The sequence below is a fragment of the Tiliqua scincoides genome, chromosome 4, assembly GCF_035046505.1.
Source record: "Tiliqua scincoides isolate rTilSci1 chromosome 4, rTilSci1.hap2, whole genome shotgun sequence".
NCBI classification, from domain to species: Eukaryota; Metazoa; Chordata; class Lepidosauria; order Squamata; family Scincidae; genus Tiliqua; species Tiliqua scincoides.
The window spans coordinates 44,571,447-44,586,597 of record NC_089824.1 but is presented as its reverse complement, the minus strand read 5'-3'; the positions used below and the strand labels follow the sequence as shown (position 1 = coordinate 44,586,597).

General features: G+C 41.7%; 1 protein-coding gene across 2 annotated transcripts in view; it reads left to right on the top strand.

Annotated features, from left to right (window-relative positions):
* Positions 1 to 12,546, top strand: part of LYN (LYN proto-oncogene, Src family tyrosine kinase) — a 55,197-nt gene extending 42,651 nt beyond the window's left edge. For both annotated transcript variants that reach the window (XM_066622905.1, XM_066622904.1), the window contains exons 11-13: positions 4,925 to 5,078; positions 6,771 to 6,902; positions 10,203 to 12,546. In XM_066622905.1, the coding sequence (XP_066479002.1) occupies positions 4,925 to 5,078; positions 6,771 to 6,902; positions 10,203 to 10,405 (489 nt within the window). In that variant the 3' untranslated portion in view covers positions 10,406 to 12,546. The remainder of the gene's footprint in view (positions 1 to 4,924; positions 5,079 to 6,770; positions 6,903 to 10,202) is intronic.
* Positions 12,547 to 15,151: the final 2,605 nt, after the last annotated feature.

Sequence of the window (15,151 nt, the reverse complement as noted above, 5' to 3'; positions counted from 1 at the left end):
CAGCTCTCCTCTATGACTGATAGAGAACTTGGGCAGGAAAAGTCTTAAGACTTCTGATGCCAGGTTGCTGAGGGTCCTGAGGTGAAGCTATGCACTCAGCCCCTTAATGGGACATTGGCAGCAATAGTACCCACAGGTACTTTTGAGGGTTCAGTGATTAACCTGGACCTGTTGAGCCCTTTGATTGGCATGGTTCCTTGACTAGCACCCCAGATGACCTCCAGTTTCATGTCTCAGTAATATATAACCCATGTGGTCAAATATGTGCAGTTACTGTCTGAGCAGCATAAATCATGCAGATTATTAAATGCTTTTGGCCATTAAGTATTCCTAGAGATGGGTGAAAACAGTTTTGATTGATTGATTGCGACCTTTATTGGCATAAAACAATATCCAGGAGATAGAGACAATGGACAATATAAAATACACACGGTAAAAACATGAAGGTGATTAAAAAACATCAAACATTATACTACTGTACTCAGGGCACAAGATAAAGCATGTGGGGGGGGGAAATTATGGGTTATCCCATTTTAACAAATTATTGGGAATGAGAAACTAAACTCTAGCACAGTGTAACTCCTGTAGCTTTGTTAGCTACATTAACTATTATGCACCTCATCAATTCATATATGTTTTCAAGTGAGTAAAAGCTCTTTTAAATGGGCAAGGCTACAGTTCTGGAGAGGCAGCAGGCAATGAGTTAATATCTTTTCTAACAGGGTGAAGGGTTTTGCTGACCGGGTATGAGATGAATTCAACAAAATTCAAGTCTGCTGCAGTCAACAGGAAAATAGAATTTAACAAACAAAGCATAAGAAATCCACAGTAGAAAATCATTACTTGGGCAATTGTTCACTTTGTTAAGATCCTAGGCTGTATGAGTATCTATTGGGGCTCACTGCTGCATTTTAGTGCCATGTCTACTCTAATTAGACAAAGGTGGTGCAGGCTGGAGAAATTTGCCATTGTGTGGGGTTTCTGAGAAATACATATGTCACAGATACATAGTCTGGCACAAGCGCAGTCTGGTTATAGTTGGCACAGTTGGCTAAAATTGAATCAGTACTAAAGGAAGTCCAGAGAATGCCAACAGAAGTGGTTTACAGAAATCGTTCAGTGACCCTCTTACATCAGGTTTTGTCTTCTGTTTAGGAAGGTGCCTATGGTTGGTAAATGTTGCTGTGGGCTCTTGCAAAGCAGATCTTTCCTCTAGGTCAGACTCTGGAATAGTCGCACAACCACCTAGTAGAGCTGCACTTTGTTGAGCATCACCGTCCATACTTAGAAACATATGATCACCTTTGGCCAATCGATCATAGAGCAAGATTATATGTTTCTTCAGCCTATTAGTATCCTTGGGGATACTCAACTGATTGGTAAGAGTCAGAGCATGTTCTTTTAAACTTCTAGACAAACATGGAAAACAGTTTTATTACTTCGCAAATGCTAGTGTTTTCCGAAGTCAGAAATGCAGAAAGCGATGTTAGTGTTTTTATTCAAAATTTACATTATAATTATAAATTATAATCGCTTTAAAAGTCTACTAGGTAGGTGATAGAGTGTCAGCAGATGCAGCCACAGTCATTACTCATGCCCCCCCCCCATTAAATAATAAATAAAAACCAGTTTGGGGTTTCTTTTTTGCAGATTTGGGGTTTTTTGCTTTTGTTTTTTTATAAAAATGAGAAGTGCAGAAGGCAGTGAAACCACCTTTAACTCTTCAGCATCAGCAGATTCGTTGGGTAGGAAATAGTCACTAGAGAAGGACTAGGCACACCCTCCAGCTACTTGAAGCCTTAATTTCTTTGCCAACAGACAAAAATTGCTCATCTTTTTCCAGAGTCTAAGTGTTGGACACTGGGGCTTCGTTTTGTGAAATGTTCCTTTAAATGACAACTTTAGCACTTGTGACATTGTGGTGGGAAGTACCTCATCTTTTGTTCCATTGCCTGTTGGCTAAAAAGAGGAACAAGGGAGAATCTGTAGTTCTCTTTTATAAAAACTGATCTGCATATTGGATACCTGAGGGACATTTTTTTAAAAAACAATTTGTATTCATAGCATGTGGCTGAACCCAGGTTAGTCTGGCAGATTTTTTTTTTTTACAATAACAAAACTGGTTTGTGAACAAGAATTGAAGATTAATTTAATTAAGATTAACTGCTAATCTATAGTAGCTAAACTTGAGTGAGCTGCAATTTGACTGACTAGCTCAATGGGCCTGCAGCAATACTAGCAACCCAAACATGATTCCTCCCCCCCCCCCCCATGAAAAAGATAAGCTCTGGATTGCTTCCTATCATACCTGGATTAAGGGCCAATATGTTTGTGTTAAAACACTCCATAGAAGAGCATCTCGTCTCTCATGTTATGCAACAGAAAAAATTAAAACCAGAGAACCTAGAAGTGGGGGAAGAACATAACTTGAAAGTGGGCAATGTTTTTCCTGTGCCACCCTTATTTTCCAATGTATTCACAAAAAACATGCATTAGGCTTGAAGTTGAAATATCATTTCTGGGGAATGGGAGAGGAAATAGACATGAATGGACTGTTAAACAAGGGAGGATAAAATTATTTAGGGCCCAGTCCTATGCTGGGCCAGTGCCAGTGGCTGCTGCACTGCCCCAGCTATAAAGCACTTTCCTGCTGGCGGTGAGGCCACAGCTCCTGTGCTGAGGCAGCGCCAGTCAGCACTGGGCCTAACTTCCTGGAGGACAACAGTGAAGTGTGGCTGGCAGTGAATACCACCACCACTTGGCAGTGAGGCTTTAGGGGGCAGGGGTAGGAACAGAGGAGGGTGGAACCAGGTGGAGGGAGAACAGAGGGAGAAGAGGATTGGGCCGGGGAGGGATTGGTGATGGTGACAGACTCTGCTGCCTGGAAGCCATACACGGGCCTCCTTGGTTCTGTGCCAGCTCAAGAGCTGGTTCCAGCTCTAAGAAGACCCATTTGGGGCTGCAGCACTGTTCTCCAGAGTAAGGGAGCAATGCTCCCTTCTCCAGTGGGATCTCCATGCTTGGGTTAGTCCTCCTTTGGGATAGCTCCTCCCTCTCAGGATTGGCAGGCCAGTAGAAACAGAGTTCCTGAGGGGGAGGGGCTGCCTGGACTTCCCCCAGTCTGGCTTTAGTCTTTCAGCATAGCAGGACCACAGTGGGTCAGTTCCCACTGGCCCTCTCCCACTGGAGAAACCTAGACACCGAGGGACACCTACATCCCAGTAATTTGGAGTTGCCTGCTCCTGCAGGCAAGAAGATTGCACCCCCCCCCCCCGCTCTCTCCAGTGGCTGCAGCGTCTTATCCCTGCGGGCACCCTCAGAGCTACCTGCCTCTGCAGAAGGGAGGGTGCCTTCTGAATCTCGCTCCATGTGCAATCGCAGGCAGGGCTAGGAAGGCGCACCCCCCTCCCTGCTCTCTCTACAGAGGCTGCAGCCCCTTATTCCTGCAGGTGCCCTCGGAGCCGCCTGGACTCTCCAGCTGTTGAGAGAGCTGGATGAGTCAAAGGATGCAGCAATAGCCATTTTGGTGTCACTGCTCCTCTGGGCACTGGGGTAAAATGGGATGGGCTTCCCATTGCATTAAGTGTGTACTATTAAAACAGTCAAATGTTTTTGTTTTAAGAATTTAGTACTAAAGAAATATGAGGAGATCCAAAAAGGGTATGTATGAGAAATGACCCTAAACTAATCCCTGTACAGTTTGTAGAAGGTACCCTCAACCTTCTCTTGCCAAATTTGTTATTGGCAGCAAAAGTTGAATGAGCTGGTTACTGGACACAATTTACAATCCCTGCAAGTTAAAAACTATCCATCATGCTGAAACTTATATTGAAAGTTTAGAAAAACTCAGGACAGAAACCACTGACATCTATGATCTTGAGTTGTTTTTTTTTGCTTCCTAGAATTCCCCACCTCCCATGAAAAATCTGCTCATTTGTACCCCAGCATTTCATTGCTTTCAGTTTCATCTTGGGTTGGCTAGACATGTGACAAATGTTAGTACTAAGCATTTCTGAAAAATCTTGTGGTCATCTTTTTGCGTGTGCATGCAGTTTTCCCCCCTCTGCTTTGCTTTTTGGTCTATGAAGTTGTCTGTTCTTGAACTGAAAACTAATCTAATAGTTTTTCTTTTTTAAATCAAAGACTACAATTTTCAAAGAAGAACATTTTCACCTGATGAAAAGTATGTTAATAGGATGAAGAACACAAGCCTTTCTTTTCCCCCACATCATCTGAATGGACTTGCTTTACAGGGGGAAAAGTTGCTATTTTATTTGACTTAACTCCCAGATGCAGTTATTGGTACCTTTGCATGAACAACATTTTGTGCTGTGCTTTCTATGGCCTGCCTTGTAGCTGACAGTTTAAACATAAGAAACAATTCCTCTGGGAAGAGAGTGAATGGAATATTTTCTTACATATTTTATAACAAATAAGCTCTTTATTTCTGAGGAAAAGACCTGGGTTCAAATCCTTGCATAACCATGATATGAGAAAGCCTTCTTTCATGCTTTCTCGTACAGTTTAGAATCTTTCTTTTTTGTGCCTTCATAAGCCGCTATCCACGTAGAATGAGAACATGGTTGAAAGGACAGGTGGCGAATGCTGGCAAGCAGCTATTGATCCTCGTTCATTTCAGGTTGGCAAATATAGGGAGTAACTCTCTCTCTTGTTCAGTGTTGGTCACTGAAGACAAATATTAATTGCGTGGGGCCAGGGCTTCAGGTTTGCTGACACTTCCCTGCCATGCTATTGAACTTAGATAGAACTAGACTGTATAGAACAACAGCCAAGATGTAAAAGTAAACAGTGATTTGTAAGGGGAGCATTTGTTCATTGTATACAGGTTAGATTTGTGCAGGTCCATGTTGGAGTGCTAAAGAAATACAGTATAAAAATTAAGATCCTTTATTTCTTGTTGCAGATTGCAGAGGGGATGGCGTATATAGAGAGGAAAAACTATATACATCGGGATCTGAGAGCAGCTAATGTTCTAGTATCTGAGTCGCTGATGTGCAAAATTGCTGATTTTGGATTAGCTAGAATAATTGAAGATAATGAGTATACAGCCAGGGAAGGTATGTATTGCTTTATAAGTTTAAGCCCTATAAAATTGTGTTAATGGCCAGTGAGTTAGATGTTTGTAATAGAGTAAAAACCTTGTATTTAAAATGTCACATTAATTAGTATCTGTAGTATAGCAACAAGATCTCCTAATTAAAAGGCCACCCTACTGTATTTCAGATCATTAGCGCAAATGCTTGAGGATCTCACAGTTTCTTACTAAAATAGCACAACATGAATCTTTGGAAACACTGCTTTAGTGATTTTAAGCTGAAAGATGGCATAGAACTATCAAGTAAAATCTCATTGAGTAGACTGCTTTTTCTTCTGTGATTACAGGAAATAATCACCGTTTCTGGATGGGTTCTATTTTTTTAATGTATATTTCAGTCAGTTGCTTCCCCACACTTCCTGCTACTATGAGGCTTTCTAGGTGTCTCTCCTGGCCCAGAATTGGCAATAAGAATAGAAGATAGACTTATAAATTGTCCTCTCATGGACTATTAACACCAGCATGTTGATAAAAAAGGCACAAAAGCGGTTATATTTTCTGAGGAAGCTTGGGAGGTTAAATTTGTCACAGCAGCTGCTTGTGTCTTACTATCGTTGCACCATTGAGAGTGTCCTAACCTGTGATATCTTGGTGTGGTACGGAAATTGCTCTGCAGGGGACAAAAAAGCTCTGTAGAGAATTATTAAGATCGCGCAGCACATCATCAACCTTCATCTACCAGCTTTGGAGGACATCTATACATCTCGCTGTCTGCAGAAGTCACATAGTATTCTGAGAGACCCCTTCCATCCAGCTCATAAGTTCTTTGAACTGTTGCCTTTGGGTAGATGATACAGAACTATTAGAGCACGCACCACACGATTCCTGAACAGTTTTTATTCCACAGCCATAATTACATTGAATAAGGCAATATAGTTGTTACCATGCTCCTGGGCATTATGGTCTGTTACACCGTTTTTGTATTATGATGCATGTTGTATAGAATGAGTGGGTGAGTGTGTAGAGTGTGATTGTTGGAATTGTAGTATATATTTATGCTTGTATCTCAAAGGTGCATAAATTTCGTTGTGCTGTAGCACAATGACAATAAAGTTACTACTACTACTTCTACTACTACATAAATTCAGACTTCATAGCAATATCCCACCAATTCCAACACAGCACTAACACAAGCTATTATCAAGAATATGTTAAAAGCTATCAAGCTAAGGGGAAGAACTGGATGGACAGTTGCCACAATATTGCCTTGTGTAAACATACAACAGAGCTATGGCAACTACTCCTGTAGATCTCTTCCTGATGTTGAATCAGCTGTAGTTACAGCTACTTCTTGTTGCCCATGGGCTATTTAGTTAGCAAATTTTTATCCTGCTCTTCCTTCACATAGTGAATGCTGAAGGCATTTAACATAAATCCAAAACAATAAAATCCATATAATTACAATACACAAATAAAAGCATTACAGTTAAAAACTTATAGCATACAAAACCCTACATGCGTTACACATTACTTGCCATACACAACATAATAAGGGAGGGATGCAGCAAGCATCTAAATCTTTACTGTTGGCAGCTGCCTTGATTCTCTTCTGAGTCTTGCCTGTTTCACAATTAACCTGTCCACTCAACTAAACATTTAAATGGCTATATAACAATGAGCAAAATTGAAGATGAGTGTAACTTTTTCCTATTAGGTGCAAAATTCCCTATCAAATGGACAGCACCAGAAGCCATTAACTACGGTTCTTTTACGATTAAATCTGATGTGTGGTCCTTTGGAATTCTTCTGTATGAAATAATTACTTATGGAAAAATCCCATATCCAGGTATGCAAACCTCTTGCTTACTACTCAGTTTTATTTTCTCTTACCCTGGTTGTTGTGTAAACACAATATACAGTTCATTTTTTAAAAGGCATTTTAATTTTGAAAAATTAAAACTATCAGAATTAAAAATTGTTTGTTCTTATGAAGGAGCCTCAAAAGTTCATATTATTGAAAATGAGGATAAATCAGTCAGATACGATGAGAATCTTTTGTTTTGAGTCTCCTAATTTAAATTCTGGTTTAAAATGTACTGGACATGCAAAAGAAATTGACCCATATGACATTACACATGGCTGACACCACATTTAAAATAAATTACCGGTGCCTGTGTATGTAGCATTAGCCTTCTAGGGATGTATAATTTGGGTGTATCATTCTGAAATGTAACCATTTTATGTTGACCTAATGGGTAAACTTCTTCTGTGTGCTCAGCACCACTTTAAGAGCCGAATCTTATGCAGTTCCCTCCCCACCAACGCAGCATTGCCAAACTGGTGAATGCTGCATCCATGGGGGGGGGGGCACAGGAGGCTTCAATGGGGAAAGGGAATTGTAAAATTCCCTTACCCCTGTGTAAGCCTCCCAACCTGCAATGGGTGTCCCTGGACCTGCACAGGCAAGTTTGCCAGTGCAAGTCTGAAGAGAGAAATGGGTCGGGGAAGCTGCAGCCAGAAGGGATAAGATTCATCATGGGCCGCCTGTAACAGATTCTGCCCCTCCCACAGCCTCCCCACCCCTGTTACACCTCCCTCCCTGCCAGATTTCGCCCCCTCCCCGCCTCTGTTCTGCTGTTAGAGTTTAGGGCCTGAAGCAGAACCCTCTGACTCAGGGCCCAGAATAAATCAGTGGTAGAACCAGGGTTGGAGGACAGTGATCTGTAGTGTCCAGAGGCAGGGGTGGGCAGTTTTAGAGAAGTCTCAGAATAGAATCCAGTGTAAAAGTGTTCTGTGCATCCAAGTTGCATAGCTAAAAAGTATTGCTGAGGAATAAAAAGCTATTCCTCTTTTCTGGAAACAGTCTCTAAAGTGTGTGTGCATACACACATCCACTGATGTTCCAGGCTCTGTTTTCCTCATTGGTTTGCAAACCTGGATCATCTTCTTCTCTTTAAGTTACATATGTAACAGGCCTTGGCCAAGTCTGTCCTAGTTAACATCAGTCTATTTGTAATCAAATAGATGATACAAATTGGATTGAAGCTGCATGCCTCTTTGGCTTCCTTTCAGTATTTTTTTTTTAATGAATGCCTTGGCTTCTGTCCTGTTTATACAATACAAGAGACTTGTTCTTCAGCAACAACAGTATCCTGTTCAATGATTATCTTTGCTACAATAGCAGGTGTGTTTGCTGTATCATAACTAGAATAAAAAACTGAAAGCGAACCCTGGAGGCTGTTAGATTTTGCAGCTGAAGAAATTGTGGGCATTGCATAGAAGATCTCTCTGACTCTGAGCTTTAGTTAGGGAAAGAATCAACTGATCTCAATCAGATAAGATGGTTGTCTGATGACAAAAATAGGTCTGGCCTGGAAGCCACCTTAGCGGTATCTGGTTTAAGTGAGTAATATCTGTGTGAGTTTAGTGATGGGCCATACAAACTTGAGTTCAGTAAGTGTGTAGATACACTGTTGGCTTTCTTCTGGGTACCTGTCTCCATTAAGAGAAATATTAACTGTCTCATTATTATGCCACCTACGTGCTTGCTGCCTTCCAAAGAATTTGAAGATGGATCCCATCCCAAGGAGCTCACATTCTAAAATTAATTCAAGAGAGATGGGAGGAGGAAAGGGGAATAGGTGCAGAGATAAACTTCATCACATGTTATGGGAGGAAAAGCAGAATATAAATGTTATAAATATAAAAATTGTTTAGAGTGGGAAGAATATATTTCATTTTTGTATACTTGGGGTTAATTACAACAGAAAGCGCAAACTAGAGAGTATATGACAAATCTTCAGACAAAAAGTGGGTTTCTACGATGAAAATAAGAGGGATGGCTTTCCAAGTGAACTGTAAATAGACACTTTTGATGGTTCTCTCAGAGCTGGCTCAAGACCTCCAGGTGCTGAAACATGTCAGATGCTGCCCCTGCCTTAATGGAACTTTTGTCCCCTTCCCCCAAGTAAGGGTGGAGGAGCCAAAATGAGTCTCCTCCAGTCTGCACCAGCTATTTTGCTTTTCTGCCTGACATGGAGTTCAGGATCTGGTGGAGCAGGGCTTCTCCTGCCTTCTCTACGCACAGGATACAAATGTTTGTCAAGTGAATCTAGCCTGGGGGCATCCCAGGAAATTTTGCAAGTTTTGAAATCATACAGGATGGGAAGGATGCTGGCAGAACAGAATGAGCATTGAATCTTCGTAATTCTTAGTTCAAGGGTCATAGAGCATAATTTCCACCTGGCCCTACAGAGATGGAGTGGGAACCTTTTGCCAAAACTCTTCCTTGCATTGTGTTTCTCTGCTTGGGCCAAAAATCCATTTTTAACCCATTTCTGTCCAGCCCACACGTGTACACATTTGATCCCTGTAGCATATATGCAGCGTTGGGTAGAATGGAACCTAGGTGCCAAAACAAGTAGGGTTTCTCTTGTTCTTGGATAGCCTTCTGGGCAGTGATAAGATTTTATGCGCTTGCAGGACTATTTCCCTACATGAAACAACATCCCTGAAAACTTAAAACTAGCTTTTCCAGTCAGCTCCAATGAATTGGATCTTTGTCTTTCCCTGACTGATCTAGCCTTTTACTTTGCTCCCCTGATGCACATACTATTAGGCATACAACTAGTCTTGGAACCCACTACCTAGGTCCTTGATTTCTCTGTATGGAATAGGTGACATTCATATTAATAAGTTAACCATGAACATTTTGATCAAGTCTATAGAGGGAGCAACTTTAAATAAGATAGCGTGACTATAACAATATTTGGATGATACCCATAAGGAAAAATTGAGGGTGTGCTTCTCCTGCCCCACCCATGATCATGTGAGGCCAGAACATTCAAACAATCCCCTATTTGCATAGTTTAAACACTACATTAAAGTAGAATTTTCAAAGTTGTGTATTCAGTCTGCATGCCTTTATTCACGTTTGTTCTGAAATGCCTCGATCATTTACCAAAAAAAAAAAAAAAAAATTTCCTGTTGTTGCCTTTTCCCAGGAATAAAAGTCTGCATAACCAATGAACAAAGTGAGCATGAGTAGTGAAAGCCTAGTCCCAAAAACACCCCAAGCAAACAAAAATCCTTCTTGCCCTGGCCTAACCAAATCAGCAAGATAAAACAGTCTTTGCTTTTGTTTCAGGTATGAGTAACGCTGATGTAATGATAGCCCTTCAGCGTGGGTACCGAATGCCACGCATGGAAGCCTGCCCGACTGAGCTCTATGATATCATGAAAACGTGCTGGAAAGATAAAGCAGAAGAGAGACCGACATTTGAATATTTACAGAGTGTACTTGATGACTTCTACACAGCTACAGAAGGACAGTACCAGCAGCAACCGTAGGGAAAAAGGAACTTCTCTGGTGTATACCTTCTAATAGGACAATTTGGTTGTGCCAGTTACTCTTATATATTGGGATAGCCTGATTGCTTGTGGTTTCTGAAGCTGAAGGCTGCAGTTAATTGGACAAATGCAAGCAAGGGAAAAATGATCACCATCCTCCTTAAAGGTTAAAGTCCTCTATTGATGCTTTCTTTGTATCTCACATAAACAACATCCTGGTAAAACAAGCTTTGACCAAAAAGAGCAATAAAACGGGAAAACAAGCCGCACCAATACAAACAAATTGATGAGCAAGAGACAGCTGCAAACAAATGGACAGAAACAAAAGCTGATAAAAGTCAATGGCACTTCCTGGAAACAACCAAGCTGTAACCTACATCATAAGACCAGTGTTGGGGCCAAACAAGGTGTAGTACAGGAGATGCACGAACAGGCTGCAGCTAGTTTGTTGGCTTACTAGAAAGCAACTGTGGAGAGACTAATTGAGAACAAAAGGAGCAGTGGGGAGGACTGCTGAAGGACTTCTGCCTTTGCTGAAAATTGCACCCACACAAACGTACAAAGGTCCTTGTCCTTTCCCCGCTTGGGTGACAAATCTCAATCAGCCTTCAGCAGTTGTCTTTAATTCAAAAAACAACTCCCTGTCATAAGGCCCTTCACACGTCTCTGGTGTAATCTCTAGTTTGGCCTTCAGCTGCTACTCCTTTTGCTATTTTAAAAGTGAGTGGGGTGAAAGAGCTTAAACATTAAAAGCCACTCTAGCGTTCATGAGGTGGAATTGCACTGTTGCAATGATGCAGCATGCGAAAAGTGGCATATGTGATTTTAAGGATGGAGTCTGCTGTCTTGCAACCCCTTCCTTCCCTCTTTTTTTAGCAGACCTGTTCGCATGTCAAAGGTCCTCTCCAGTGTGTGGAATCTGAAATACAGTACTTTCTATCAGGGTAGATGGATTCTGACAAGAAACTGCACATATTTAGAATTTTTAATGGAATTTGATAAAGGTAAGGCAGTATTGGTAGTCCTGGCTGAATCCTTTCTGCCCACATGGCTCCAAGCTTTCCTTTTTAAAGACAACATTTTAAAATGGTAACCAGCAGTTCCCAGTGTGTTGCAGTTAGTTCAGATACCAGTGATGCTAGTTTCACAGTTAGTTCAGATACCAAAGATGCTAGTAGAATAATCTTCAGCAGCATTTCCTGCTGTGGGATTGTCCCTCTTTAGTTCTTGGCTTTGCATTGAGTTACCGTGTTGTTGGTTTTTGTTCAAATGTGATGTTGGTGTAAGCCCGTGCAACCAGCTGTTCCTGCAACCAAAGCCTTATGTATTGCCTACATTATGTACAGTGGTGGCAAACACTTGAAAATCTGGTTGCAAAACATCAGTTGTACTAGGACAGACTTGGAATCAAGCCACAAACCTGATTTGAGTTAACCAGACCTAAGTGCACCACCCTCCTCCCAGTGGGTTTTTTTCCCCTCTTTATCATGTTCAGAACTGGGAGGATATTATTGTTGATGAATTTTCTGAAATGCTTAGTCACAGCTTGGTTACTATAGAAGCATCTTGATTGTAACTATGTTCAGCTGCACAAACCAATATTTTTCTAGTACATTTGCTGTTTATTATTTTTGAATGAAAGAAATCTAGACTGTTAACCAGGCTATTAACATGTAAATATTATATTGTGATTTTTAATAAATGGAAATTCTTGAAATTCTGAACCTGATAAATGTAGCAGGGTGATGCAAGTTGTTCACTCAAAGATATTTGGGGACCATATGCTACTGCAGACCAAAGCTAATTTAATGTCTGCATTTGCCTATCCCATGCACTATCTACAAAATCGTGTGATTGGCATCCTCCCAGCTAGCTAAATCCTACCAAAAACAATCTTAGACACGGTGTCTTATCCTGCAGCATCTTGGAATAACTGGACTTTTTTAAATGTAGTCTGCTCCTTCAGGCCTGAAGAGGAGGGTGAGGGATGGGCAAAATCCCTGGGGCTTGGGCTTCCAGGGTGCTCAGTCCATGATAAAACAAACCAATTTTGTAAAATACAGTTTGTTTCATTTATTATATTATATTATATATGAAACATTGTTACATTTATTACAAAATAAATGCGGGTGCCTCTGTCAGTCTATCCTGTCATGCAAAGATAAAACTGTCAATTAAAAACTTGCTTTAAAAATCTGGTTTGTAGAAAAATTTAGGAAGGAGTTTGCCCAATCAGACATCTCGCCCCAGGCCCAATGTTTCAGGTACAGAGGGCTGCAGCATTATGGGGAATTGGTAAAAATCATTCCCCTCCCCTCCAAACCCCTCCCCCCCGCAAACAGACATCTGTTCACAGAAGCAGAACTTAGGACACAAGTCTATATATCATTTTTCAGACAACTGGTAGGTTTAAGATTTGACACAAGTATATCCTACTACCTACTTCATTCCATAGATGGTCTCTGCCAATGTATGCTCATATTTGCACTCAGCATAATAAAATGCAGTATTGATGGTTAAAAAACCCCAAAATCCACAGTGTCCTTAGTCACTGTTGCTGTTTTGCATGAAGTAATCATTTGCAGCCCAAGCCTTGATTTCAAGGGTGTTCTTTGTTTGGTTTTTTGTTTTTTATTTTATATATGCCACGTTAGGCACATCTACTCACAGCTGAGTCTCACCAAGTTTTATGGTACTTCCTTCCAGGGAAGCACATATAGGATTGCAGCCTAAATTTCTAAGTATAGCTACAGTTCCTCATCTGAACTTTGCCATAGTCTGAGGAGGCAATACAAACTGAATCTAGCCATCAAGATTCTTCTGTGTAATCAGACTACAGTCTCAAGTTATCAGAAACATCTTACCATTGAGCTGTCAACTAAGAATTGTTTTCCTGCTTCTACAGTAGCCAAAAATAAATGTTTTGTAATAGCCAATCATCCTTTAAGGCAGTGATTTCCAACCACTGTGCTGTGGCACACTGGTGTGCCACAAATGGTCTGCGAGTGTGCTGGGGAAGTTTGGAGGAAGGTCATATATTAGTAGAATGATCAGGGGCTGTGAGCCCCTGGCCAGCAGTGCATTGTGCCATGTCTATTGGTGTGCCTTGACAGTTTCAGTGTCGTCTCAGTGTGCCATGAACTGAAAAGGGTTGACAATTGCTGCTTTAAGGATTAAAGGATGAAGGTCAAGTAATCCCAAGCACTGATTTTAGGCATTCTAACAGGGATGGGGAATGTATATCCCCTTCCTTCAGAAAGTTCCCCTAAAAAATAAGTTTAAAAATAGTGAGCAGGGACAGTTTTGCACCTGCAGCATGTCCTTGCATGGCCATACTATATCTTACAACAACCAATCATTTACTAGCTCGGGGCTTATGTGGCTTGCTGTATATATCAAAGAATATTTTTTTACACTAAAACATCATCATAGTTGGCATGTATTCCTATTATGCTGAACTCACGAGTTGGTGCCAATAGGTTCTTGGTGAAAATGGGAGTACCTACAGCGAACAGGGAGGCATCTAAATGCATTCAGTCCCCACACATGCACACTCGAGTCTGTCTGGGTGTGCTTGCTTGCTGTTTTCTCAGCATGAGAAACCTTATGGGGGGGGCCATCATTCAGACCGGGTGAGCAGCAGGGATGTTCCAGCCAGGAGGCAGAAAAGGGTTAATGTTTTACTTTTGCATTGGTGGTGGGAGCGGGCTCCTTTGCTCATCTCTAAAGGAACTGATGGTCAATAGATGAAGGATGGAAAAGCTCCCCTGGTAGGACACATTTTTCACTTGAGTTGTGGGGCAGGGATTCATGCTTTGGAAGAGGAAATGTAGAGGGGAAGAGAATGCTAAGCTAGCACACTGGAGAATGCAAGCAGCAGAGGCTGGCACATCATTGGGTAAGAAGTTCAAATGGGGCATGGCCTCAGCATAATGTGGAAGGAAGTTAAAAACTGGAGCAGGGGAAGATCATGAAAGATTCATGCCAACCCATCCCTTACACATGCTGCTAGAATCCTGATTTGGGAAAAGGGGGAGAAGCAGGTATCATGTGTGCCATGTCATTTAATGCAGGGGCAGGTTTTGGGCTTGAAAGTATCATCTGATTTGACCCAGAGGGGAGGAAAAAGCAAGGGACAGTTTGGGAAGAAGGGAAAAACCTGGACAAAATGAAAAGAAAACAGGGTGCCTAGGACCCCCTGACCTAACATGTCCAAATAAAAGCAACTAGAGCACTGATGTAAGAGTCTGGTTGGATGCCACCACATTTTGTTGCAGGCTGCTTCTTGTGGAGTGAGTATTGCGCCTTGGGGCTGGTGTTTAGCCCAGACCTCATGCTGCATAGGTTTTCAAGCTCCTTAAGTAGCAGGATCAGTGGGCATGGGAAATCAGGGCACAGAGGTGGCTGGAGCAAGAGAAGACTGAGCATGAGGCTAGGGAAAGACTGTAGACAGAATCCTTCGTCGGGTCCTCTGTAGACAGAGGCTACAGCGCAGAACAGAAAGAACTAAGCCATGTGGAGATGGCTTTTCCAGGACACAGTAGTCCACGATTTGAAAACCACTGATCTACACCAAGTGGCAGCTGCTCACCACTGTTTCAGACAGGGGTCTTTCCCAGGGGTCTTTCCAAACCCCACAAGTCCCTGAAGATGCCAGGGACTTGTGCTTGCCATTACCACTGAGCAAGACAACCCCATCCACTGAGTCTGAAAATGAAGAGTTCTGTATAATCTGTTCCACAGGAC